General features: G+C 52.3%; 1 protein-coding gene across 6 annotated transcripts in view; it reads left to right on the plus strand.

Annotated features, from left to right (window-relative positions):
- The window catches only part of EPHB2 (EPH receptor B2), a 78,412-nt gene that overhangs the window by 12,940 nt on the left and 38,301 nt on the right, over window positions 1-27,171 (plus strand). For all 6 annotated transcript variants that reach the window (XM_077311101.1, XM_077311102.1, XM_077311103.1 and 3 more), the window contains exons 2-3: window positions 180-244; window positions 5,431-6,115. In XM_077311101.1, the coding sequence (XP_077167216.1) occupies window positions 180-244; window positions 5,431-6,115 (750 nt within the window). The remainder of the gene's footprint in view (window positions 1-179; window positions 245-5,430; window positions 6,116-27,171) is intronic.

Below are 27,171 nucleotides of genomic sequence, written 5' to 3' on the forward strand. Positions count from 1 at the left end.
GTTTATGGAGGTCATTCTGTTGCTTTCATTGCTTTCGTGTTTTTTAATGTGGGCGTCTGCCTTGAGTGACAGTGAGGAAGAGGCCAACAAGAGGGGCGTTGGGGGACGCGAGGGCGGTTCTGAGGCGGGCTTGGTGGAGAAGGGGACCCCTGATGACTTGTGCTTCTTCTCCCCTCCAGAAACGCTGATGGACTCTACCACAGCCACGGCAGAACTAGGCTGGACGGTGCACCCACCATCAGGGGTGAGTTTCTGTACAGGGTGCAGCAGTGGGAATGGGAGGGGGGAGGGGAGGACTGAGCTTGAAGAGGGTCTCCCTGGCCTGCGTGTTGAGGACAGAATTTGAATCTGGAGAGAAAGCGAATTGCTCATTGGCTTGCCAGCCACTGGGAGATCCAAATTGCGAAGTCCAAAGGGGTGGCAGGTTAGAGCGGATGAGCGATAGGGTTGGGAGTGTCCTGCATAGCGCAGGGGGTTGGACTAGATGACCCAGGAGGCTCCCTTCCAACTCTATGGTTCTATCTTGCCCATCCGAAGACGAAGCAACGGAAGGGAAGGAACGGCCATCGGCTGGGTAATCAACTTCTTCAAACCAGGGCTCAAATGCTTTATTCGACAGCGAGCGCTGCTAGAACCAGGTGTGCAATAAGACCAATTTTCGGCAATAATATTTTGTCAGTAGTGGTACTCCTCTAAGTCCATCACGTCACCTGGTCAATATCAACCGTCTAATGAAACTTACAAAATGAACGTGTAACTTACAAGGGAATCCCACCCCAATGTCCCAATAATGTGAATAGCCACAGGAATTGTTCCGAGAGGCATATATTTTGCATGCTCTCAAAAGACCACCGCACGGCCCCCACCTCAAATGAGTTTCTGTGTCCCCCGCCGCAAATGTCTAAGGAAAGAGCCGTTCATTGGGAATAGGGGTTGAAACTGGCTCATGGTAATTTCCCTTCAGGGGTGCCACAAACTCATAGAATCATTCCAATAAGGCCGACGGCACTAATGAATGCAATTAGCTGATTAATTAACTTCATAGCAGATTTATTTACTTCTTTGTGTATGTGTGTATAGGGCAATATATGTATATGTTTGTGTATGTATACACACACACACACACACACACACACATACACAAACATATATCCGGTTCTGGTTTGGAAAAGTCCTGCTGATTTGGGTTGACGGAGCTTGGAGTCGGTAGGGTTTGGGAGAGGAAAGGACCTCAGGGCACTCTGTTGCCATTTTTTCCGGGGGAACTGGATTCGTCTGGCTGATCCGCCCCGATTGGCTGCAGTTCTCCAGGGGCTCAGGTTGTGGTCTTTCCCCTCACCTGCTGCCCGTTCCTTTTGGCTGGAGATGCCAAGGATTGGACCTGGGACCTTCAGCACGCCAAGCAGATGCTCTACCACTGATCCACCGCCCCTCCCCATGCGCCCCCCCCTCCCATGCGCCACTCAGCCCTCTGCCTGACCAGTCTGGAGAGGATTCCTTTCTCCTTACATTGCCCCCGGGAGGACGTAGACCGTGCCTGCGAGGTGGTCTTTATGGGAACCCGAACGCTTCCGCCGTTAGAAAGCGCCATTTCCAGGAGCGCCTTGGTGGGCGGCCGCTGCCGACTGAAAAGCAGTGTGGGAAACACAACCAGGCAAATAATGTTAAGTCCAGAATAAACAGATCGAAAATACCCTCTCTCTCACTCCCTCAGTGGCCCTCCCATTCCCATATATTGCAATCGCTGGTCTTTACATCTCCACTTATGTCGCTAGGCCAGCCTGACGTGGCTACCCCCTTTGTTATCACAGCCCCGGCCTTGTGGAATGATGCTCTCCTTCCCGCCACCCCCACCCCCTTCCCGCACAAGCTAGCGAGGTTGGACCCCCCCCCGCCTCTTTTATCCAAACGGCGGCCCCCCCTTCACTCCCGGAATGGACAGTGGGCTGTCCAGAAGGAGACCCCCCCCTTCCTCACCCTCGGTCCCAAACACTCATGAATAGCCATGCCCTGCCTGTCAGTGTGATGTGAGTGCGTGCGTGGGGGGAGGGGGGGCGAGCGTGCACAGGTTTTGCGAGCAAGCGTGCGAAGGGTGGGCCCGCACGCTCAATAGGCGAAGGAAGCCCCCCTTCAGGTTGGCTTCTCCTCTTTCTATGCCTGGCCCGTCTTGAATGCCGGGTTGCAGAGAAGGGAGCCCCCCTTTCCCCCAGCCCGCTGAGAGGAGGGGCTGCGTGAAGGATCTTTGTTTGGGTTCAGGCCTTTTCAGGCCCCGCATGTTAATTAGCGGTGGGGGGGGGAGAAGGAGGGGGGGGTCAGAGGCTTCTAATTAAGCTGCAAGGAAAGGGTGGGGGGGAGGAATCTTTTCTCATCCTGCTTGGGAAAAAAGAAACCGAGGGGATCCTGGGAGGTGCCATCCGAAGGGATTTGCTAGGCCAGGGCTAGAAAAGCAATCCAGCCGCAGAGTGGATTTGGGGACTGGGGTCTCTGGGGAGGAGGGGCAGGGAGAGGAGGGGGTGAAGGGCAGGCTGTGGAGGGATATTGCAGAGAAACCGGGAAGACCTGTTTCTTTCCCTCTGGTAAAATACGAGGATTTGGGGACGCTTAGAATTGCCAGGCTGGAACCAGAACTAATTGCTAGACTCAGAGCTAAGTTCCCCTGGATAAATTGGCTGCTCTGGAGGGTGGACTCTAGCTTGCCAACCTCCCGGTGGGACTTGGGAATCCCCTGGAATTACAAATCTTCTACAGGTGACCAAGATAATTTCTTCTGGAGAAAATAGATATGTTGTAATGTGGACTCTGTGACAGGAGTGGCCAAACTGTGACTCTCCAAATGCCCATGGACTACAGTTATCATGAAGACTTTCAGCATGTTGGCAGAGGCTCATGGTAATTGTAGTCCATGAACATCTGGAGAAATACAGTTTGGCCACTGCTGCTGTAGGGCATCGTTCCCCACTGAGGTCCCTGTCGTCCCCGGCCTCTTACCTTCAAATGTCCAGGAGGTCCCTAACCTGGATAAGGTTGCCAGGTGCCTGGTCTGGGCAGGGGTCCCCAGCTTTCCGGATGCGCCTGCCCCCAATTAACCCCCTAAAAGGAAGGAAACGGGAAATTAACACACTTGCAACGGTCCCCAGGGCATGATGCTGTGGTTTGAGGGCAAAACTCTACGGTTAGAGACTCATTGTACCATAGAGTTTTTGCCCAAAAGCCAGAGCGTCACCCTGGATGGCGCCAGCACATCATGCTAATTTTTGGTGCTGTGGACATGTTTGAACTGTACCTTTCTGGCAATGAGAACCCCCGGCTCTCTTGTGATCTTAAATATTTGGTTAAATAGTAAAAAACTGTGAATGGCAAGTTTACCGACTCCTGTTTCTGATATGGATGCAGAACAGGCTATTAGCGAAAGTCAATGAATGCAGTGTAAATGAATTGCAGAGTAATTAACGGCAGGCAGAGAAGAGCCATCAGCAGTGGGGAATAATATGCATGGTGTTTTTTGAGGGGGCGGGGAGCTGCTCAAGCATCTGTCCTTGGTGCGGGGACAAGGATTTTCCAAATCCAGAAGGGTTTCCCTGTTTTCGTGCATGAAACATTGGAGGCAGGAGTTTTTTCCATGGCTGGAATGATTTCAATGCACGGAATGGACCTTTGTCACCCTTCCTCTCCCACGGCAGCCCGGAATGACACCCAAAGGGACACCTCCCCTCCGACAGCCTTTAGGAGAAGGCCATTTCAGGCTGCCAACAGAGTGGGGAGGCTCCATGAGTGGCAATCCTTGTGCTTGTAGGGAAAACCCTGGCCAATCTGGTCTTCTCCTTGCTTTCTTCTATCTAGATGCCCCATCCTTCTTCAAAGGAGCCCTGGGCAGCTTGTGTGGGACTCTTTAAGTTGCCTCTTGGACTTGTGCTGCAGAGAGTCAAACATGGCTACTACCCTCCTTGTTTTTATATACTAACTGTATGTTAAGCATGGCACGAACTGCACAGAAAAAAAATATATTTTTTTGCATGAGAGCACAGAGAAAGGCCCCAAAACAAAGACTCTTCCAGTCTTGCAAGGTTGAAGCAAAATCAAAACAGGGGTTTTATGTTTCGGCGGGGATAAGAAATTGTTATTCATCTCTCGTTTCGACTCTCCCCCCCCCCCTCCAGCCTGCCTTTACTATTTTGGAGTGTTGAGTTTTATTATCTCTCTGTAGGTTCAATTGCTCCCTATTAGCCGGAAAAGGCCATAGATTATTATTTTAATATCCTTTATCAGCTGGACTTTTTAGCCTTAATGTGCATCTGTTTATTTCCTTGTATTGTGTTTGTCAACGATTGGGTTTTTAAACCTGCATGGGAGCTTCCTTGAGGGCTTTTCCGCTGATAAGGTGGGCGGCGGACGCTTTGATAATAAATAAGGCGCCCGCCACGTTCCTCGTCGAAAATCAAAATGTGGTTTTGCTTGGGGGCTATTGTCGGAGCTCCTGGGCAAAAGAAATTGATTACGGGAGGCTTTGATTAAAATTCAGGCGAAAAGTTGATTAAAGCCCGATTTAAGCGGGAGCCTTGCAAGGCGAAAACGAGGCTTCCTGGTGTGACTCTGCACGAGTCCGGGGTCTTGTGTAAAGTGTGCTGTCAGTTGTACGAAAGGACCTGCTGTGCTGGCGAGCTAACCACACACGGGTCTCTGGAAGGCCTGTGCATCTCTGGCACAGAAATGCAGTGCACTGAACAATCTTGCAAGGTTTACAGCAGAAGCCCCGAGCCTGCATACTGTCAGAGGGGAAATCTCTTTAAACTCCCTAAAGCTCTTTGTTTAAATGAGGCCTAACATGGTTTAAATGTGGGGAGAGCCCCCCAAGATTAACCCCTCCCTTCCCTAGATGAGATTGCGGTGCCTTATCTTGACGGACATTTCTAGCAGGAGAGTTTGACTTGTATCGACTCCCCTGAACTCTTATCGTAGTGGTGGCAAGCCCTCCTTTCTAGCAGAAAGGGTTACCAGCATCCAAATGGGTCCTTGAGATCTCCTGGGGATTACAACTAATTTCCAGGCAACAGAGATCAGTTCGCCAGGAGAAAATGGCCAATTTGGAAGGCTTTATTGTGTGTTGAAGTCCATCCACTCCCAAAACTTGGCCTACTCAGACCCAACCCTCCCCCCCCAAAAAACAAATTCCCAGGTACCACCCAACTCAGCACTGCCAAAACTACCGATATCCTCCAGGCTACCTGTATCAACTCCCCTGGAGGAAATGGCTGCTTAGGAAGGAAATCGTTGGCATTCTGCTGAGTTCTCTCCCGTGCCAAAACCTCCCTGTCCCCAGGCTTCTTCCCCAAACCTCCAGGAATTTCCCAACCTGATCTCGGCCACCCTCGTTGCAGGCCATCTTGAGGTCGGTGTACCGAGCTGTGACTTTTCCTTGTCTCCTCTCCGCAGTGGGAAGAAGTGAGCGGCTACGACGAAAACATGAACACCATCCGGACTTACCAGGTGTGCAACGTCTTTGAGTCTAGCCAGAACAACTGGCTGAGGACCAAGTATATCAGGAGGAGAGGGGCCCACCGCATCCACGTGGAGATGAAGTTCTCCGTGCGGGACTGTAGCAGCATCCCCAACGTCCCCGGCTCCTGTAAGGAGACCTTTAACCTCTATTATTACGAATCTGACTTTGACTCCGCCACCAAGACCTTCCCTACCTGGATGGAAAACCCTTGGGTGAAAGTGGACACCATCGCAGCGGACGAGAGCTTCTCTCAGGTGGACCTCGGGGGACGGGTGATGAAAATCAACACCGAGGTGCGTAGCTTTGGGCCCGTCTCCAAAAACGGCTTCTACCTGGCCTTCCAGGACTACGGAGGCTGCATGTCCTTGATCGCCGTCCGCGTCTTCTACCGCAAGTGTCCGCGGATCATCCAGAACGGCGCCGTCTTCCAGGAGACGCTCTCCGGGGCTGAGAGCACTTCTCTGGTGGCCGCACGGGGCACTTGCATCCCCAACGCCGAAGAGGTGGATGTACCCATCAAGTTGTACTGCAATGGCGACGGGGAATGGTTGGTGCCCATTGGGCGCTGCATGTGCAAAGCAGGCTACGAGTCGGTGGAGAACGGGACTGTCTGCAGAGGTAGGTGGCCTGCGCTGAGCCCTTCTCGGGTTCTGTACTGGGTGATTGGAAGGAAACAAGATGGTGAAAACTTATTGCATAAAGCAGGGGTAGTCAAACTGCGGCCCTCCAGATGTCCATGGACTACAATTCCCAGGAGCCTCCTGCCAGCATTCGCCGGCAGGGGGCTCCTGGGAATTGTAGTCCATGGACATCTGGAGGGCCGCAGTTTGACTACCCCTGGCTCTTTTCTTTTCCTCTCTTGCGGCAACTGGTAGTCTGGACTTAAGAAAGGCAGCATGGTGTAGTGGTTAGAGCAGCCTTCCTCAACCTGAGTAACCCCTGAAACCGTCTTCAGGCTTCGAGAAACCCCCAAAGTGGTGCGATCGTGCAGAATGTGGTTGGACCGCATGGACTACAATTCCCATGAGCCCCTGGGAAGGCTGGGCTCATGGGAATTGGCGGATGCCGGCAGGGGCTCATGGGAATTGTAGTCCATGGACATCTGGAGGGCCGCAGTTTGACTACCCCTGGCATAAAGGCTCCTTTCTTTTCCTCTCTTGCGGAAACTGGTAGTCTGGACTTAGGAAAGGCAGCATGGTGTAGTGGTTAGAGCAGCCTTCCTCAACCTGAGTAACCCCTGAAACCGTCTTCAGGCTTCGAGAAACCCCCAAAGTGGTGCGATCGTGCAGAATGTGGTTGGACCGCATGGACTACAATTCCCATGAGCCCCTGGGAAGGCTGGGCTCATGGGAATTGGCGGATGCCGGCGGGGGCTCATGGGAATTGTAGTCCATGGACATCTGGAGGGCTGCAGTTTGACTACCCCTGGAGCATCTGTCTCGTATCTGAGAGTGGAAACTCTGCTGTGGGTGACCTTGGGCCAGGCACAAAATCTCAGCCCAAGGACGAGCGCAGAGCTTTGGGGGTCCCGTAGGGGAGAAAGAGGGGGTGTATAAGTAAGAACAAAGAAACGTAAGCAGACGGTCTCAAAATGTGGATGTGACCCTCCCCAATCACGCTGTCAAAGCTTGTGTGGCAGCATCACGTCTTGTGGTGGCAAATTACCGTGATGTGACCTTTCCCCCCCCAGGCTGCCCCGAATCGACAGCCCAGCAGTCTCCGCGAAAAACAAAGCAGAAAGAGAAACAAAGGAAGAGCCCGCTTTCTGTCCACCCGTGCCACGTTGCATAAACCTTGTTCGGACCACCCTTTGAGTCCTTTTTCTCCGCTCAAAAGCCTTCCCCCGTAGTTGAGCCTTTCCTCCCAGGGGAAAAACGCTCCCAACTTTTGATCGCCCGACTTTCCATTTTCCGCACCTTCCCTCCTCCCCCCCCCCCCCAGTGCCTCTTCTTCGGCTTTAGGTTTTAAATTTAGATCACAGGTGTTAACTAGCTGAGCACAACTTGCCAATTACCCTGCTCATGAATGGCCCCTCCATCTTCCTTGATTGCATTTGAATTTTACATAATTGCCTCTCAGCCTGTATTTCCTATCTTCCGTGGCCCTTTGACCCTGCTGTTTACAAATGTTGTTCTTCCTAATCGCCCAGCGAAGATCCGCTGGAGGCGTCTCTTGGTGCGGCTATCAAAGCTTGGGCTCCAGCACATCGATCTTTAGAAATGTCCCCACGCCCTGCTTATTTTTAGAGACGTGATTGCCAAATCGTACACAGGCGCCTGGATCGTGCCACTCCGGTGAGGTTTTCAGGAACGGCCTGTCAGCCGGGAGGAGGACTTATTGTCGGTGTGTCAACTTTGAGAGTTTTGCACATATGCTAGAGCATCCGCCAGCAGTGTGTGGCTGACATTTCTGGGTGCATTCATGTTTCTCCACCTGCCGGCTGACTGGCAGTGGGGTGCCCCTGTGGGGGGCGGCTGGTTTCATGTTGACCTGCATTAAAACACCTTCAAGACCAAGGAGATTTGGGAGGTATAAGCTTTTAAGAGTCAAAGCTCCCTTCATTAGATACAAGCCGGAATGGAGATTTCTGCGTCCTTCTATCCCAGTCGGACGGTGGGAGGGGTGTTGCCAAGAAGGAATTCAGGATGCAGCAGTACAGCACACATAATAATTAGTTTAGAGCAGAGGGGGTGGGGATGCTTGGGGGAGAGGGGGTCAGAAAATGAACATTTGTCTTGAGATAAGAAACCTGTATCCCTATTTGGCCCAGGGGAGGGGACCCATCGTTTTGAATTCGTGAAAGAACTCTAGTTCAGCAATCACACCTTGTCATGAGAGATAAGGTTGTTGAGTATCCTGCATAGCGCAGGGGGTTGGACTAGATGACCCAGGAGGACCCTTCCAACTCTATGATTCTATGATTCTATGATTCTTTGATTCATCTCCCCTTGAAGATTCACTGTTTGCAGACTGCCATTCTTAGGTCAGCAATGGAAATGACCTAGAAGTTCAAAAATTCCCTCCATGGGTTTTCAGGGCTAGGATCTCCAAGAAAGAATTCTCAGCACAAACCCCAAGATGCTTTGTAGAAAGCTGCTGTCATTAACAATAACTACAACAACAATAACAACAAATTTATTTTTGAAGTCTGGCCTTCCTGGTTGGCTGGGGAGGTAACAACAAGAATCCATGCAATTAACACGACATTGATAAACGGCTGATAACCGTTCTTAACGTTTAAGCCTATTTAAAACCAGCAGGGATGCTTCCTAAATTCTCTTTATCCCAGTTTCCTTGTTGGCTTTTGGAGCTTGGTAGTCCCTCCCTAGAGCCTCTTGTGGCGCAGAGTGGTAAGGCAGCAGACATGCAGTCTGAAAGCTCTGCCCATGAGGCTGGGAGTTCGATCCCAGGAGCCGGCACAAGGTTGACTCAGACTTCCATCCTTCCGAGGTCGGTAAAATGAGTACCCAGCTTGCTGGTGGGTAAACAGTAATGACTGTGGAAGGCACTGGCAAACCACCCCGTATTGAGTCTGCCATGAAAACGCTGGAGGGCATCACCCCAAGGGTCAGACATGACCCGGTGCTTGCACAGGGAATACCTTTACCTTTTATCTTTAGTCCCTTCCTCTTTCAGAGTGGAATTGATGCATTAGGAATTTCCCATTGATTAAAACAAACAAACAAAAAATCCCGATTTAGCACAGATAGTGTTTCCTTAAGTCACTTTTGCATCTTTCGCCTTCTACGTGCTTCTGCTGTGTGTGTGCATGCATAAAGTGTAGAAAAGGGGGTGCATTGTGGGCCAGGATTCTTTTTATGTGGCGTTAAACCAACAGACAGTTACCCAGGTAGTGAAACACCACAGACAAAACAGAATCTGCACTGAGCTTGTTTTTTAGCATTGTGTCAGCGATGCTGGAGGCGACCAGAGAGAGCTGCACCAACATCGATTCCAGAGTTAAATTTGCAGACTGTCTGGAGCAGGGGTAGTCAAACTGCGGCCCTCCAGATGTCCATGGCCTACAATTCCCATGAGCCCCTGCCAGCATTCACGGACATCTGGAGGGCTGCACTTTGACTAACCCTGGTCTGGAGGAACCCCCGGTGACTTGCAACCCAGAGTGACATTCTCGGACCGGAAACGGAGCAGGAGAAATCGGTCTGTCGCTCCAAACCGGCTTTGCAGAGCGCTGTACGGACGCGCCACGTTGGAAGATAAGCAGCATTAACTTGGCCGTATCCGGGAATCAATTGCCCATGAAACCGTCTGTGTCTCACGTACTCGGCGTCCTTCTTGAATATCCAGGAGAGAACTCAGAGGACTTGGCGGGGCCCGGAGACCGAAAGTGGTCTGAACCCAAACTATTAGCAGGCCTCTGCTCGGAGAGCTCCAGCTGGCGTTTTGTCAGGGCCGCTTGGCTTCGGCAGCAAAGTTTTCTAAATCTTTTTCAGGCCCTGCTGGTGCCTGAAATGCTTCAAATGTTTCCATTGCCCCTTTGAGCAGGGGAAGCTGGCCAAGCCCCACTTGGACGCTTGTGTAACTGTACTCCCGAACTGCGGTTCGGATCCAGAAGGCGGCTGCCGGGGCAGGCCCGCTGTTGTCAATTTAAGGGAGACAGAAAGTGACAGCTCAGCAAGCAGCGGCCTCTCTCTCTCCCTGGGGAGGGGCCAGGGGTGGGTCGCAGGGCAGGCGTTTTGCAGTCAGGAGGGGTCGGGCTCAAGCCATGGCTTGAAAATCTCTTGTCCGGAAACACTGTCGTCCGTTCGGACGGAGAAAACAGCTTAGCCTGCATCCTTGGTATTACTATTACTATTACTATTACTATTACTATTACTATTACTATTACTATTACTATTACTATTACTATTACTATTACTATTAATGCATTATAATATAGTAATATTAATAGTCTTTATACTTATTACCCGCTGCGATTGCACATCGTCTCTTGGCGGGTTACAATAAAACGCCAAAGCCCCAGTTACATAAAAATATCCAACCGGGCGGAACAGCTCCTTCTTACAGGCCCAGCAGAACTGCCCAGGATCCTGCAGGGCCCTCAGCTCTCCCGGGAGCTCATTCCACCAAGTCAGGTCCAAAGTAGGGGTGTGAAGCTTTAGCAGTCCCTTCCCCAAAAACCCAGGTACCTCCCGTTCCCCGCTGCAAACAATTGAAATGTGGAGAAAAAGACGCCCTCCTTTATCTCCGTACGTAGCCTGAGTTTGCTTTACTAGCTTGCTGGAGAGTGATGCCCAGTCACAGTTAATGGGTAGGATTTGCGAGGCGACGGATGAAGTTTCCCCCTTGCCTGACTCTGCATCATGACCTCGGACTCCCTTGATGGTCTCCCATCCAAGCACTGACCCCGTTTCGCTCCTGAGTTCTGATGAAATCGGGCCAGCCTAGGAAGCATCACGTGGTGAGCAGACAAGGCAGGGATCCTTTCCGATTTCAATTATTTGCCGCATGCTGCATGGAGACATGTTTTTTTATTTGTGTATGTTTCGTTCCGATGTGACCCGCCCCCGAGTCTGAAGACAGAGGGCGGATAATAAACGCAATAAATAATAATTAACACTGCTAACAACAGCAACGGCAACGAAACATGTGCTCTTTGTTATCCTTAGGAAATGTTAACACATTAATGCTTTCCCTCGAACAACGCAATAATTACAAACACCTGCATGGTTAGAGAGGGGGCTACCAAGAGCAGTGCCCTGTGGGTAGACAAGCAGGTCAATCCTGCCCTGGAGGCATACTGGCTTACAGCTGAGTAACTGCAAGTTACGATGTTGGTCATTTAAACAGTAAGGGGGAAGGAAGGAATGAGGTGGGGAGTTAAACAGGCTGGATCTCATGTTCCTCCACAGGTAGGTTCCTGTAGTTGGTGAAATGTGGAAAGTACCATCAAGTCTCTGTCTATGGCAGGGGTGGCCAAACGGTGGCTCTCCAGATGCCACAGAATCATAGAATCATAGTTGGAAGGGACCTCCTGGGTCATCTAGTCCAACCCCCTGCACCGTTTCCCAGTGTTATTTGCACATCCCTTGGCATTACCCACGCAATGCGTATAAATGATGACTATTACTGTACACCATGGGCAGGGTCTTTTTAAAGGTCCGTGTTTGTTGTTTCTTTAATGGCTTTATCCTCATAACGGTACAGGGCGCTCAGGCAGAATCGAAGGGGAAGGATTGAAGTTTTAAACCCTCTCTCCCGTTCCCACACAGCCCTGATCTGAATTCACAAAATCTGCCCTTTACTGTAGAATGGCGATCTTTAACACATCTTTGTTGGGAAATGTCAGATTATTGAAAGCCTGAAGCTACACAAGCTGGTGATACAGGCGTGGTGACTTGGTTAAATTGGTGGCGAATCAGAAAGCTTTGTTGCGTTCGTGGTGCAACAATAAAAATTTTAAAACTGGGATCTAAAAGTCCCTTGGGAGGAGGGGCTGCTGTCCACCCCTATCAGCAGCTAGATTGGAGCACAAGAAGAAGAGTTGGTTTTTATACCCTGCTTTTCATTACCCGAAGGAGTCTCAAAGTGCGTTGCAATCACTTTCCCTTCCTCTCCCCACAGCAGACACCCTGTGAGGGAGATGAGGCTGAGAGAGTTCTGACAGAACTGCTCTGTGAGAACAGCTCTAACAGGACTGTGACTAGCTCAAGGTCCCCCCGCTGGCTGCCCGTGGAAGAGGAGTTGGGAACCAAGCCCAGCTCACCAGATTAGAAGTTAACTCTCTTAGCCGCCACACCAGGGGTGGCCAAACTGTGATGCTCCAGGTGTCCATGGACTACAATTCCCACAAGCCCCTGCCAGTGCTGGCAGGGTGTAAGCTTAGAAATGCAAATACGATAGTAGCACGTAGTCCTTGTTTTCAAGTTTGAATCGCTATTAGCGCTCTCCCTTTGGGATTGACATGGCGGGGTTCCGAGGTGGAAGAGCGGACTCTCCATTATTCCGCACACGTGGCATAATGCACTTTCAACGCGTTTTCGAACCTGACCCTGGGAACTCTCCCGTAGGTGGGAAAGCTTCCTTTGAGTCGGAAAATATGCCCCACAGGGCGTGTGAGCTGGTGGGAGATTTCTCCTTGATATTTTAGTCCTCTTGAAAATGAATCCTTGCCAGGATTGCTACACATACAAAAATCCCCAGCATATCCCTCCTGCCATCTAAAACGATTCCATTGATTCTGCCACCTCGGGATTCTACTAATGTGTTTGTGTGTGTGTGTGGGGGGGAGGCGGGGGTGTTCTGGTGCGCCGTCTAAGCGGAACTATCCAGTTTAGTGATGCGAAAGCCCAGTGGCATCGAAAGGCATTTATTCCAGCATGAGCTGTCATGAGTCAGAGCTCTGGTCTTCCAATGCGATGGAAATCACATTCCACGTTGTTTTCAGAAAAAATTACCAAAGGGGATTAAGGGGAGGGAGGAGGTGAGAGCCGAGAGAAACTTGGTGTGGATGTTGTCAAGACGTTATGTCTGGAACGCGGATGTTCTGTATTCTTGGTGCTTGCAGGAGCAACGGTCTGGGGGCTTCTGGAGTTCTGGTCCTGCTGGTGGACCTCCAGAAGGCACCTGGTGTTGGGCGTCTATTGGGCACAGAATGTTGGACTAGATGGGCCATTGGCCTGATCCAACATGGCTTCTGTTACGTTCTTCTGTCTGGGGGGCAGTGATGCCTGGTGTCCTCTGGGGGCTGGGGAGGGGGGAGCAGTGGGACGTCTTCTGAAGTTCTGGCCCCATTGATGGACCTCCTTAGGGCACCTTGGTTTTGGCCGCTGTGTGACACAGAGTGTAAGAAAATGAACGAACCAACCAATGAACGAGTGAATGATTCGGACAGGAAGCGCGCCCCTCTTCCCCCCGGCCGGCCGGCCGCTGTTGTTCTTCGCATCCGGCCGCTCTCTGCTTCTGCCGCACCCCTTTCCCACGGAATCCTCCTTCCCCTGCAAGCCACGCTGCCGTCCTCGAGGCTTTCTTTCCGCCCGCGATCCTCATTGGTGCCGCTAATAGAGGCGGCTCTGAGCATCTCCAGGAAAGCCGGGTGTGCGCGGAGGGACACAAAAGCCCCCGCAGCTGCGTGTTTGCAAACAAGGCTGCCGAGCCAGGAGAGGCCCTGAAAGCAGTAATTGTCTTTAATTAAAGGCGCTCGGAGCTATCGCGGGCGTCGACAAAAGGCTGCAAAGCGACTCTGGCGCTCGGCCCCGCCGCGGAGGGTGTTTTGCGGTGAGCCGGAGCGTCGGGGACGGGTTGCCTCTCGGGGGACCCCGCGGGACAAAGCACCCAAACACACCCCTCCTTTGGGGGCAGGCAGGGTCTCCCAGAGGGCAGGCCGTATCAGGGCTTCGGTCTCCCGGGTCAAGCTCCTGCCAAGCTGCTCCCCGGGGGCCTTCCGCAGGATGCTCCCTCGGAGCGTCCAGGCACTTGCCAAAAGCTGGCGGAAGAGCCAATCATACCTGGGTTGTCTGATGCCGCTTTTAGACTCCGGCCGTCCATCCGCGGTCTTGCTTGGCCTCTGAGAGAGTTGGAAGATGGCGGCCAGGATTGGCATTGGGCCTACCCGTGACCAAAGCAATCTGGGTTCTCCATCAGCACTAGGAAAGGGAGCGTCACAGCTGAGAGGTTTGGGGGTCTTGGAGGTTATTGGCCTTCCTTGGGATGCAGAGCAGGGTTTCCTGAGGGAGTGGGGAGGGAAGGCAGCCTGGGTTTCCTGCATTGGGCAGGACGTTGGACTAGATGACCCTTGGGGTGCCTTCCAGTTTGAGCTCCGATGTTTTCTGTGCCCCTGCTCGAAGAGGCCCACGGAGTCTCTCCTTCTGATCTGGCAGGTTGGCGTCTTGGCCGGCGTCCTCCGCGTTTGATCGAGTCCAGAGGCTCTGGTTTGTGTTTAGACCGAGCAACCAAGATTGCAAGCTGTGGGATGTTCTCAATTTGCAGTGCCGGGTTGCAGGGCCAGCCGAAAACGAGCTCATCGGTCCCGACGTCGCAGCACGCAGTTTTGCCGCAGCGGAGGAAGTATCTGTTTAGATCGCAGCACGCGAGGGGGAGGAGGCCTGAACCCCCCCCCCATGTTTATACATATTGGGCCAAGTCTGCCCCCCCCCCCAATTAATGAGATAGGAAATATAGTCAGCGAGAAAGAACACCATCGTGAGAACTTGGCATATGTGATTGGTAGAAAGTTGAACAGATGGTACGACAGATTAAATATATGGCAAGCAGGGTATCCGAGGGATGTAGAATGGTGTAGTATAGCCTGATCCCAGATCTCAGAAGCTATGCAAAGTCACTGCTTAGAAGGGAGGCCACCAAGGAAGGCTCTGTAGAGGAAGGCAATGGCCAACCTCCTCTGCTTCTCTAGGATCTGAGTGCCTGGACAGGAGAGAGTGTCCTGCATAGTGCTGGGGGTTGGACTAGATGACCCAGGAGGGTCCTTCCAACTCTGTGATTCTGGTGATTCTTCCCATCAGCTTTCTTCATACCCAAACATCGGAACAGGGAATACTATGGCATGAACAATCTTGAACTTGGTGAAATATGTAAAAGAATGTTATTTTGGGGAGGTGCTTCTCTGCGGCAAAGCTCAGGGTATATGGCCCAAGCAAGGGCTGCCTGTCATGGGGACTGTTTCCCTCTGTGGTTTCTCGTCCCGGTTTCCTGTGTAGTGCCTGTGGTGGTTTGTTTTAAATAGCTATCAGCTGCGTTTTCCACTGAAGTGGCTCACGGAGTGGTTGAAAGAACCATTGTGGCGTCTCAAGCGCACCTAAGCCGGCCCTGGCTAATTCGTACCCTCCAGGTAATAAGGAATTAAAAACCAGCCACCGACACTAATTAAGAGCCAAGGTAAACAAAACAAAAAAATAGAATTGGTTGTGGTTTCTGCAGCTTGGAGTCCTGATCTTCTGGCCTGATCCGTGATGCAACAACAACAACAACAACAACAAAGCCTTTAGTAGCATATTTTAAAAAAACACAATATAAGGAAGAAAAGTACAGAAGGATCCACTGCAGTACAAAATAAACAAAGTGGGACAAAATACACTCACAATCCCTGACGCGCTGTTGTACCTAGAAGAAGAAGAAGAAGAAGAAGAAGAAGAAGAAGAAGAAGAAGAAGAAGAAGAAGAAGAAGAAGAAGAAGAAGAAGAAGAAGAAGAAGAGTTGGGTCTTATATGCCACTTTTCTTTCCCAAAGGAGTCTCAAAGTGACTTAAAATCTCCTTCCCTTTCCTCTCCCCACAACAGACACCCTGTGAGGGAGGTGGCTCCTAACCTCTACACCAAGCTGGTTCTACATGATGTTGAGAAAAACCTGATGGTTGTCAGGTGCCTACCGGGATGGACAACCGGGCCTGCCGATGTGCAATCTCACAAGGAAATCTCTCTCTGTTTCTAGCATGAATATAGATAATTATCTTGGTCTGCCATCGAAGAGTGAGGCTTGAGTCCAGGAGCACCAAAATGGAACAACGAGATTTCCAGAGTATAAGCCAGAGATTTCCAACCAGGGTTCTGGGGAAGCCTGGGGTTCTGCAAAACTTCCCCAGGGGTTACGGGGCCTTTCCCAGAAATTTAGATGGCCACTGACATCACTAGACGTCCCTGGAGCCTAGTTCCCCTGTTACTCTCCAGGGCCTATTCCGCACACTTAGGATAATGCACTTTCAATGCGCTTTCGAAGTAGAGTTTCCTGTTCCGCACTGGAAAATCCAGCTGTCAAAGCACATTGAAGACTGGGCCCTGGTCTTGCTGGCATAAGCTACGAAGAGTCCAAGCTCCTTTCATCAGAACCAAGTAAGAAGCTTTGACTTTCGACCCCTTATGCTCTCGGAATCTTCTTGGTCGTTATGGCGCTGCTAGAGTTTAATTTTTGCTGTCTACCACGTTGCCAGCGGGCCAGAGTGGGAAGGGGAGAGCCAACTAAAGCCCCTCTTCTCCTGTCCCTACATGGTTCTGATGCAGGGCCTTTTATAAGACCCTCTTTTCCCTATTTATAGCTTGCCTTTCCGTTTATTGCAATCCACGGGAAGTTAATGCGGCCCAAATTAAAAACAGATCTTAATTAAAATCTACAACAAGCACCTTCCCCAACCCCCTACAAGAATAAAGCAAATTCAGAGGGAAAAAACACACACACACAAAACAGCCCCCCTCCCCATGCCTGGGGGCGGGTGGGGGGGGAGAGTATCAGCAAGTAAACTGAGCAGTTTATCTCATCTCCCCCTGAGATTTCGGAGTGCCGTTTTAACCTGCAAAGTGCCAGGCAGAAATCCTGTGGGAGGGCGTTCCGCCATCTTTGTGCTAGTTTTGAAACGACCTTGCCCTCCATTGAACTTACAACAGTGGGGCGCACACAAAGAAAGGCCTCTGAGCTAGACTTTGATAGGGTTTTGGCCCCTATGGGCCATGTGCGTAAAAGGAGGCTAGGCAGGTTCATGGAGGGTAGGTGTATCAGTGGGCACTAGCCCCAGGGACTAAAAGGAACCTCCACGTTCAGAGGCAGCTAGCCTCCGGATCTTGGTCTTTATGCCCTGCTGTTGGACCTCTGGGATAACCAGTGGCCACTGGTTCTTCTGATGTTCTTATGAGTGGCACACACTAGTGCTACAGGTGTGGCAGGAAGGGAACCGTAAAATGTTCTTAGCATCGGCATCCAAGCTGTGGGGAGATTTGCTTATCACACGCCTTCAAGGTTTGGGGATTATTTACTTTTTAGATACTTAAAGCTGACTTTTCTCCGCAGCGGGGACCCAAAACAGCTGAAAGCTTTGTTCTCCCAGACTCCACTTTGGCCCGGAGACCTTTTTCTCAGGGGATTTTTGGAACCGGAGAGAAGGTAACGCTCCTGCTCCTCACTTGGCTTCAGGACATGTCTCTATTGATGGGTTTCTAAGAAGAAGCAGTGCTGTATTTTTTAACACCCTGCTCTTCCTTACCCAAAGGTGTCCCAAAGTGGTTTATAAATACCTCTCCCTTCCTCTCTCCGCCACAGAGGTAGGTGGGGCCGAGGGAGCTGTGAGAGAACTGCTTTGGGGGAATCGCCTTAAGAGCACTGTGACTGGCTGCAGGTGGAAGAGTGGCGAATCAAATCCAGTTCTCTGGACCAGAGGCCACTGCTTTTAACCACTATAGTATGTCGGCTACGGCAGGGGTAGTCAACCTGTGGTCCTCCAGATGTCCATGGACTACAATTCCCATGAACCCCTGCCAGCAAATGCAGGTTGACTACCCCTGGGCTAAAGGGCTATGGCTCATTGACAGAGCAGAAGCCAGGCTGCTGGGGGGACTCTGGAGGCCAAATTACAGAGGCCAGGATCCCCGTGGAGTTGAGCAAGTTGTGCGATTCTCCCCCGACCCCATGACGTTGAGTGCAGATGCCTTTTTCACCGGCACAAAAGAAGCAGTAAGTGAAAATGCATAACAATGAGGGATGCATCCCAGCACTTGGGCGATGCATGACGAGGGCGTCGGTGTGCACAGTTTTGCCACCCTAGCATGCCACGACGGAGCATCACGCACCGAGCATCACGCCGAATCACATGAGCCTGGAGGGGGGAGATCGAGGCGTGTCCGGCCACCCTGGGTAATTTTTCTTGCGATCCTGTCGAGCCCTTGTGGTTCCTCCCTTTGCATCCTTCCCCTTGCCGGTCTTGGGAACTCCGCTGCAGCCTGCTTTCCCTGCGCCGGGTCTGCCTCCTGAACCCTTTCTTCTTGTGACTGCCATTCCCTAAGCCCGGCCGTGGGCACCGAGCCCATTGCCATGGAAACGGCTTTAGGCAGCTGGAATCTGTGCCCCGCTGGCATGGCTGGCAAGGTTTGCTTAATGGCTTGGCTGCCATCCCCTTGACTCTTGTGGGACGCCGGGCGGAGCGAGATAGGCTGTGTGGCACCGTGCGGGGAAACTGGAGCCGGTGGTCTCTCCCTTCTCCGTTCCTTATCTCTCTCCTCCTTGGCGGGAGAGAGAAACCCCAGCTGAACAGCCCAGCCCTGCTCTAGCTCACCTGCTTCTGCCTCAAGAGGGGCCCTAATTCGGTGGGGCAGCATGTGCTTTGAATGCAGGAGGCCCCGGGTTCGAACTCCGTCAGCTCCGATCCGGGATGGAGAATTTGAAAACGGGGCGTCGCTGGGCAAACGGGGCGTCCCCTGAGCCGACCACAGACCTGTGAGCATTTGCAGATGAGCCAGGATTCATCCCAAGGGGGACAGTGTGGTGCAGTGATTAGAGCTTCAGACTACGTTCTGGGAGACCCAGGTTCGAATCCGCACCCTGCCCCGGAAGCCTGCATTTCAAAGCAGCGGTATGTGTTTAGCAATCCATTTCGAACAAATACTGATCCACTGGTACGACATCAGCCAAGCCACCGGTTAACACCGTGTTTCAAGAAGTTCTTCATCAGCCCCTGGAAATCACGCTTGTTGATGAAGAACATTTCGAAACTCAGCGTTGACCCGTGACTTGTCTGAACCTGTTGTTGGACCAGTAGATCACTATTTATGTTCCAACACATAGCATTGATTGATAAACTGGCGCCACCGTATCAAAATACATGCTTATAGATATAAAAATGAAGCAAATATAGAGTTTATAGCAGGGGTAGTCAAACTGCGGCCCTCCAGATGTCCATGGACTACAATTCCCAGGAGCCCCCTGCCAGCATTCGCTGGCAGGGGGCTCCTGGGAATTGTAGTCCATGGACATCTGGAGGGCCGCAGTTTGACTACCCCTGGTTTATAGTGTTGTACGAGGAAGCGTATGCACAGGAGCTGCATTCGGCTTTGAAATTCACCGCTGGGACTTGGCTGATCGGTCTGTCAAGGATGGAGCCATGGAACTGCTTCTCCATGCAACCTGCGATGCCCCCAGTGAAAAACATCCCCTGCCGCTTAGCTGCCCTGCCTCACCATCTCCCTGCATGCCGGGCGGACTACAGCAGCCATGTTTGCCAACAGCACGCCGAACGGCTGCCGGAAACCCATCCAACTCCAGGCTGGCACCTCCTGAATCAGGAGGGAAGGGCTGTTCCGTTTCAGTCGAGGCGGTTCGTGGCTGGCTGGCTGGCCGTCAGCCACGCAAGACTTGATGCCCAACGACGGGGACGGTCTCCGCCAAGAGAAGGCAGCGCAATCTGTCTTCCTCCTCTCCCTCCTGCCTCTCCGCTTTGCACACCAACCCAGGAGAGGCCGCCTGGGATCCCGAGGGAGACGGCTCACCGCATTCGAGGACAAAGACGCGCATCGGATCTAACGGCAGGGAAAAGGTGCTCTCTGCTCCGCGAGGGATGACAACAAACAAGACGCCGCGGGGCTCGGATGGTAGCTGCACCGCAGCTTCTCCAGCTGCAAGGCTGGCTTCAAAGCAACACGTTGACCAGGTTTAAGGATTCGCGGGGCCTGTAGCCCCGGAGCCAGTTTAAGGATTTGCAGGGTCCGAGCAGAGTACAATTGCAGCAGGAGCAGCCAGGCTAGGGTTGTGTGCGGCGGTGGCCGAATCGGCCGTTCTAGGCCGATTCGGAAAACGCCGCGCACAACCCTAAGCCAGGCTGGGGGCAGATGGCCCGCCCACAGAGGGAAGGGGCATCACTCTGAGTGTTCAAAGAGGGGGAAGGGGGGAGGGGAGAGACGACGGACCTGATCCGTGGGGGAAGCCACCTTGTGGGGCCCCTGGAAACACAGGGCCCCTTAGCACCTGCTGCATGTGCTACATGGATAAACAGGCCGTGAACCAGCAATTGAGAATGAAAAAATCCCCATATTCGACCTTGGTGGAGGGAGAGGAGGGGGAGAATGGCAACTCCCATCCCCATGCCTCTTCATGGAAATCCCCGTCCTTTCCCCCCTTGAAATGCCTTAACGTTATGGGCTCGTTTCTCCCACATCATAAATTGCCTCCCTTTGTTTCGCCATGAGATACTTTCTGCATTTTCCCAACTGGTGGCCCTTGCCCTCCGTCGTTTCCCATTTCGTCCGGGTTTTGTCTCTGATGCGGCTTCCTCGTGGCAGCCCCTGCCCCGAGCCCCAGGTAAGAGGCCGGGGAGCAAATACAAATAAAGAAACCGAGACCCCCATCCTCCCAGTGGCGCTCCCGTGTGGGTCTTCTTCCTGGAGCATCGATGGGCTTACCAACCGAGCCCTCATGGCGCTGGGGAGGAAGGGAGGAGCACGCAGACCTTTCCCATCTGTTCTTTCGCACTCCCTATGGGGCAAGGTGAAAGGCCGAGAAAAAGCTGTGCGATCGCCATAGCAACGGCGGCTTAGCCCACCGGGAAGTGCCAAGGGCACCTGATCTCGGCGGAAGGCTGCTAACACGGGCGCACCACGCACGCCGAGCCCCTTCCCTCGGCCACCGTTGACCCGCGGGCCCGGCCTGGCCTCGGGCAGCTTGAAGAAGGCTTTGGTACTTTCATTAACAAGATTAGCACCAACACGCTCCGGGGAAATAACAGCCAGGGCGGTTTTGGGGGAGAGGTGGCGCCGGAGGCGTTGACACGGCGGTTGGACGGGGTTGACGAGGACGGAACCAGGAGTGTCACATCCCGGATCGAGAAGGGCCTTGTTGACGGGGGAGGTCGCGGCTTGGCAGGATCTGGAAATAGAGAAGGCCCCAGCTGAGTTCAAACCACGGCAGCTCCAGTTAAAGAGACCAGGCAGGAGGGGAAGCGGAAGACCCCTCCCCTGAGGACCTGGAGAGCCACTGCCGGTCAGAGCAGGCCAGCCTTTCTCAACTTTTTGACCGTTGAGAAGTCCCTGAAACATCCTTCCGGCTGCGAGAAACCTCAGAAGTGGCACAATGGTGCGGAATATGATTGGGAAGCAGAGCTGTGGACACGCCCACCCGGGGCTCCTCCCCTTCCCACCCCCTCCAGGCCCCTCATTGGCCATTTTGGAAGGGGCGGGGTGGGTCTACATGACCATGTATGGCCGTACCACCTGATACATTTTTAAAAATAGAAAAAATGAATGAACTCCCACCCGTTCGGGCAACCCCTCCGGGGTCATCATAAACTGGCCCGGGATGTTTCCGCAGAGAGAGCAGAAAATGCCGACGTGAACAAATCAGCGGTTTGAGGACTCAGGATTCCGGGGGCAGCGTGTGCGGGAGAGAGCTCCAGAATAAGGAGATGTCATTCGGAGCAGGTGTATTAATGCCTGGTGGAGGAAACGCTTTCTTTTTCTGCCCGAGAATCTTGCCCCTCGCCTGCTCCCCAAAGGTCTGTGCTGGTGAAGGTAGCCATTTATGGCACTGAGCATCAACCCGTGTTTTGCTCTGCCGCCTGCATTTTGGGCTCAGCTTTGGAAGGTTGGATACGGGGCTATGGAAGGGGGGTGTCCATGGCCTGAGGGAGGGAGGGAGTCTGCAGAACTGGGACCCAGTTCTGCCCAGCCGCTGCAAGAGCTGCTTTCTCCTGCCAAGCCTCCGAGCCTGGTTTTCCACAAGTCCTTCCATGTACTTTGTTTCTCCTGCGTCAGCACATTGGTGGTTAAAAGCAGGACCGGCCACACCTTTCTGTGGAAAAACAGCAGTCGGGCGCACTGAGCAAAGGAAAGGAAAGCATAATGATGATTATTGATTATTTGGACTTGGATGTTCGGGCGAGCTGCCCTCTGCTTGAAACGCAGAGCGGCTGCAACACTTGAACAGTGGAAAATAAAAGTTGGGGGTCTTGACTAGGCTCTCTTGAGATATTTCCTCACGTCTCTTTTTTCTGGCCTTTCCTGCGGTGGCATTTTGCCAGCCTGACCATCCCAACAGGGAAAAAAAAACTTTTTAAAATGGGCATTTTGGGGCAGGTTTTCTAGGTCAGGGATCCTCAACTTGTGGTCCTCCAGATGTTCATGGACTACAATTCCCATGAGCCCCTGCCAGCAAATGCTGGCAAATGCTGGCAGGGGCTCATGGGAATTGTAGTCCATGAACATCTGGAGGACCACAGATTGACTACCCCTGTTCTAGGTTGTTGTTTGGTGCCACAGAGGGAAGTTGCTTGGCTGGTTTTCGGAACCACTGTAGACTTAAGTGTTTTAACCAGAGTCTTCACGGAGTGTCCTCAATTAGATCACAAACACTTCACAGGCCACCACATGGGAACTGTAGTGTGATTGGATAACGTCTGAGCAGGGGCAACAGCAGGCCTGACTCATGCATGGGCTGGCTGTGCTGGCCCCCGGGGTGACAACTGCACCAAGTTTGGAGCATGCACCAAGAAGGACCACCCAGCCGGCACACTGTGCACTGCGCACATGTGGGCACATTGGGAATGCCCTTTTTATTGTTCCTTCCGAAGGATGTGGAGCAATCTGCAAAGCACAAGGAATCTTAAACCTCTTTTCCTTCCCTATGCAAATCAGGGCCCTGTCTGATTGATTCTCTTGGCAATTCTCGGACGGATCTCATCACCCCTAACTTGGGCGTGTAGATATGCCACCATCTACACAAAAAGCTGGCTGTTGCAGGAGCCGGGATAAACGGAAGCCAAGCTTCTCTGATACAGCAGAAGCCTCTCTAGGCACAGGAGGGGCTGCCGTTCTCGCTGTCCTGCAATTAAGGTCAAACGAAAACTTCCCCCCCTTAAAAATTCCTCTCTGCACAGAAACTGCACCAGCCATCTTTCCTTTCCTCCGCGAGCGCTCTTAAAGCAGCCTCCGGTCTCTGAGCCGGACTCGGAGAGCTGTCAAGAATCTCTCGGGAGAGCGACATGGGAAGGGCTCAGTGGCTCTTTGGGCCTCCGGGCGAGGTTATCCCCTGAAATGGGCTGAAGCAGAAGAAGCGCTCAAGAAGCGCCAACTCTTTTTCATCAGCAGGGCTGTCCAGCCAGCTCCCCTCTCGGCCGGCTGTCAGTCAAGATTAGCCTCAGAGACCCTGTTTGTCGTAGCCTTGCCTGCTGGCATAAGTTACACGTTGTGCAGAAACAGGGCCTTTTCGGTGACGGCTCCCGGATTCCTGGAGTCGCCCTCCTGTGCCTGATTCTTTAACCTCCAGATGCCAAGAGGGGAATTCCCTCAGACATTTTGCCAGGGTGGGCATTAATCATTCAACTGTTTTTGAGTCCGATTTGCCAGTCTTTTTTTTTTCTCTCTAGCTTTTGGTTTTGCAGAAGGAAAAGAGCTGGTTTTTATACCACCGCCTTTCACTGCCCGAAGGAGTCTCAAAGCGGCTTCCCTTCCTCTCCCCACAACAGACACCCTGGGAAGTAGCAGAGGCTGAGAGAGGAAAGAAGACAATTGTAAGCTGCTTTGAGACTCCTTCGGGCAGTGAAAAGTGGAGTATAAAAACCAATTCCTCATCCTTGTCCTCCTCCTTCACTCAAAACTACCCTCTCCCCTTGCTCCTTTACAAAATCCGGATCCTTGGGTGTCCGCTGATACGCAACATGTTGTCTGGCTCGTGTAAGACCCCACCCACCTGGCGATCCCCACTCTGTCCTCTGCCCCCCCGCCCAAACACCACCCAAAGTGGCTTAATATCTCAATGCAGCTCAGGGAGCTGACATTAACGAGCAGCTAATTAACACCAACAGATCTTGACAATCCCGGTGTCGGCGCCCCTAATTAGTCGCACATTCTGCTTTAATCAACTGTCCCTGTCACGGTTTTAATTTAATTTCTGGATCTGGGCTGAGGCGCCCCGGCAGCCGTCCCGGAATGCCACGCGGCCAAGGGGGACACAGGGGAGCCGCGGCCCTGAACCTGCGGATCGGCAGGGAAGTCGCGGGGAGACCGGTTTTTTTTTTTAAGACCGGCTTTTCAAACCAGGAGCGGTTGGAGAGGCCGGTCCTGATGTCTGGGCTGAGCTTGCTGCCGCATGGCAGCTAGAGCCCAGATCGACTTTGTTTTGGGGAGGAGAAAATGGAGATGGAGAAAACCATGGGGGCTGTCTTGGAACTCCTTGGAGAAAGGGACGAGCAGCACCAGTGGTGAAACGGACCCATAACCTGGCAGGAGGTATAAATGTCCCCCGTGGGAGAAATAGCTGCTGAGTGGGGCAGTTTTCGCCGTCAGAGGAAGGCTTTTGGGCCCCTCGCTCCCGTGTGCCACAGCCCTGGCCCAGGTTGGATCCTGCGTTCCCGAGCCTGGCGTTTCTCCATCGACGCCATTCTCCAATGCGAATAATCCCGTCATAAACCATCTCTGAAAAATTAATCTATTAAGGAAAGAACAAGCCGTAAATATAATAAACAGCCTCCATGTTTTCCATCCTTCAAGAAGTAATGATTCAATTTGCTTAACTGTTGTGCTGGGGAAATTAAGTCTCTGTGCGGAACGGCCGGAATGCGTCTTGTTCGGACTGGGGCACATGCTGAAACCGATGCGTTGTCTCGTTGAGCGCATGGAGCTGCTGGTGCTGAATCAGACCCTGGTTCCATCGGCGTCGGCGTTGCCTGCTCAGACCAGCAACATCTGCAGGATCTCAGATGGAGATCTTCCACCTCGCGGGCCCAGGAGCAAGTTGTGGGTAGTGGTTAAGAACGGCAGACTCTAATTTAGAGAACCTGGCTTGATTCCCTACTCCTCCTCCAAACGTACTTGGCTCAGTGACCTTGGGCCAGTCACACAGGTCTCTCAGAGCTCGCTCAGAGAGTGTCTGTTGTGAGGAGATGAAGGGTAGGTGATAGTAAGGGGCTTTGGTGCACGTGAAGCCTACTGGGTGACCTGGAGCCATTCACAGTTCTTACAGAGCTCCCTCAGCCCCGTCTACCTTGCAGGGTGTCTCATATGGGGAGATGAAGGGTAGGCAACTGTAAGCCACTTTGAGACTTGTCCAAGGTCCCCCAGCTGGCTGCATGTGGAGGAGTGGGGAATCCAACCCGGCTCGCCAGATTAGAAGCTGCCATGCTCAACAACTACAGCACACTGGCTATCTCATTGCTGCATGCCAGACTGTCTCAGGTGGCGATGAGCCTGCAGTTTCCTCACTATGCCAAACTTTGCCCTGATGAAGCTCTAGTTCCCTTTTCACATTCGATATCTTCCCTGGTTCAAGACCTTGGTATTTAGTCAGGTTTACGGCTCTTTTAAAGAGGTGGGTCTCTCTTTTTTTAAAGCGGGCTTATCCTATCCTTTCCCGTTTTTAAAGTCTCCAGATAAGATTATCTTTGTTTTAACACCAGTTAAAGCAAGAAGGATTTATGGGATTATGAGGTTTCCATCAGCCCCGCTTTGATGTCTTGGTTTCACGGGGCCTCCCTAATAGTGCCCGGGCAAAAAAGAGCTTTTAACCCACAGTTTACACAAAGCCCCCCTCAGAAAAAAAGAAGAAAAAAACCAGGGGAGATGTGAGAACTCCTTCTGGAGAACAGCTGGCCAGCCATCACAGAGTGTCTCCTGGATTCATGCAGGAAGTTGGTTTAGGACTCTACTTCCAAAAGCTTTTTTTTTGGGGGGGGGGACGCACAAACACAAGGCCTCTTGAATTTTAAAAGGCCCTCTGAAGCCCCAACTTGTGGGGGGAACCCTCTTCCTGCTTCAGACACGAGACGTAAATATTTCAAAGCAGTGCTGTGCCTCCCGGGTCTGCGAAGGAATGGAAGGAGCCTGTCTAACCTCCAGGGAGCCTGTTGGCGAAGAACCCTGGCCACACTCTTTCCTGGAAGGCAATTCCCTGGAAACGAACGCTCCTCATTTCCAGGACTCGGTTGGACTCCTTCTATAGAATCGCATGAGGGAGGGCTGGCCAGCTCCTCCCCTGCCCCCCTGTGATATTGGATCCTCAACCGAGGCTCTCAGGCCACGTGGAAGGGGAGACGCGGAACAGTTCGTTGGTCACCGGGCAATAGCCAAAGCCACAAGCTGGCATCTGCCCGGCAGCCCGCTGTGATGCTGTTCTTCTGGAATTCCTAACCGCAGACGAGGGCAGCTCCTCAGAAAGTGCGGAGGAGAGCCTGGCTTGGAAGTGACTGATTCGGATTTGAAAAAATGGATTCTGACTTCCTCTCCTCTCCTCTCCTCTCCTCTCCTCTCCTCTCCTCTCCTCTCCTCTCCTCTCCTCTCCTCTCCTCTCCTCTCCTCTCCTCTCCTCTCCTCTCCTCTCCTCCCCTCCCCTCCCCTCCCCTCCCCTCCCCTCCCCTCCCCTCCCCTCCTCTCCTTAGGTGTGTAAGGGGTAACAGGACTGAAACATTTTTTTTCTATGGCCAAAGTAATATTAGGACCATTATCTCGAAACAAAAAACAGATTCTGGTCCAGTTCTGTAAGTGAATTTATTAATCCCCAATATTCTCAACAAACAAGCCCACCCCCCACCTCCCAAACAACCATGCAGGCAGAACATGTAACCCTGTGTCAGTTTTATTAAGGCCACAACGGGTTTCCCCCCACATCATTTTCTTCATGGTCCCATAAAGCTGGGGTTGGCCCCAATGAAAGGACGTGCAAATTCCCTTCCTATTTCCTCTGTGTCACCTCCGACAGATAGAATAGCAGCTCTTCAGGAGGAAGGTGCATATGGAAGGGGAGTTAAGTGACTTGGGAATAATGGCAAAATGTGCTTTCCCCATACACTGGTCCTAGTCGAAATCAGGACTGCCCGCCGTTGCAGTTCTCCAACGAGAAATACTTCATCTCCCAGAACGTTGTCCTTCAGCTCCAAATTAACCTACCTTATTTCCAGCAATGACATATTAGTGGTCAACCGGTCTTCTGTTTGTGCCATTTGCATTTCTTTTAGACGT

Source organism: Paroedura picta, chromosome 15, assembly GCF_049243985.1.
Source record: "Paroedura picta isolate Pp20150507F chromosome 15, Ppicta_v3.0, whole genome shotgun sequence".
NCBI classification, from domain to species: domain Eukaryota; kingdom Metazoa; phylum Chordata; class Lepidosauria; order Squamata; family Gekkonidae; genus Paroedura; species Paroedura picta.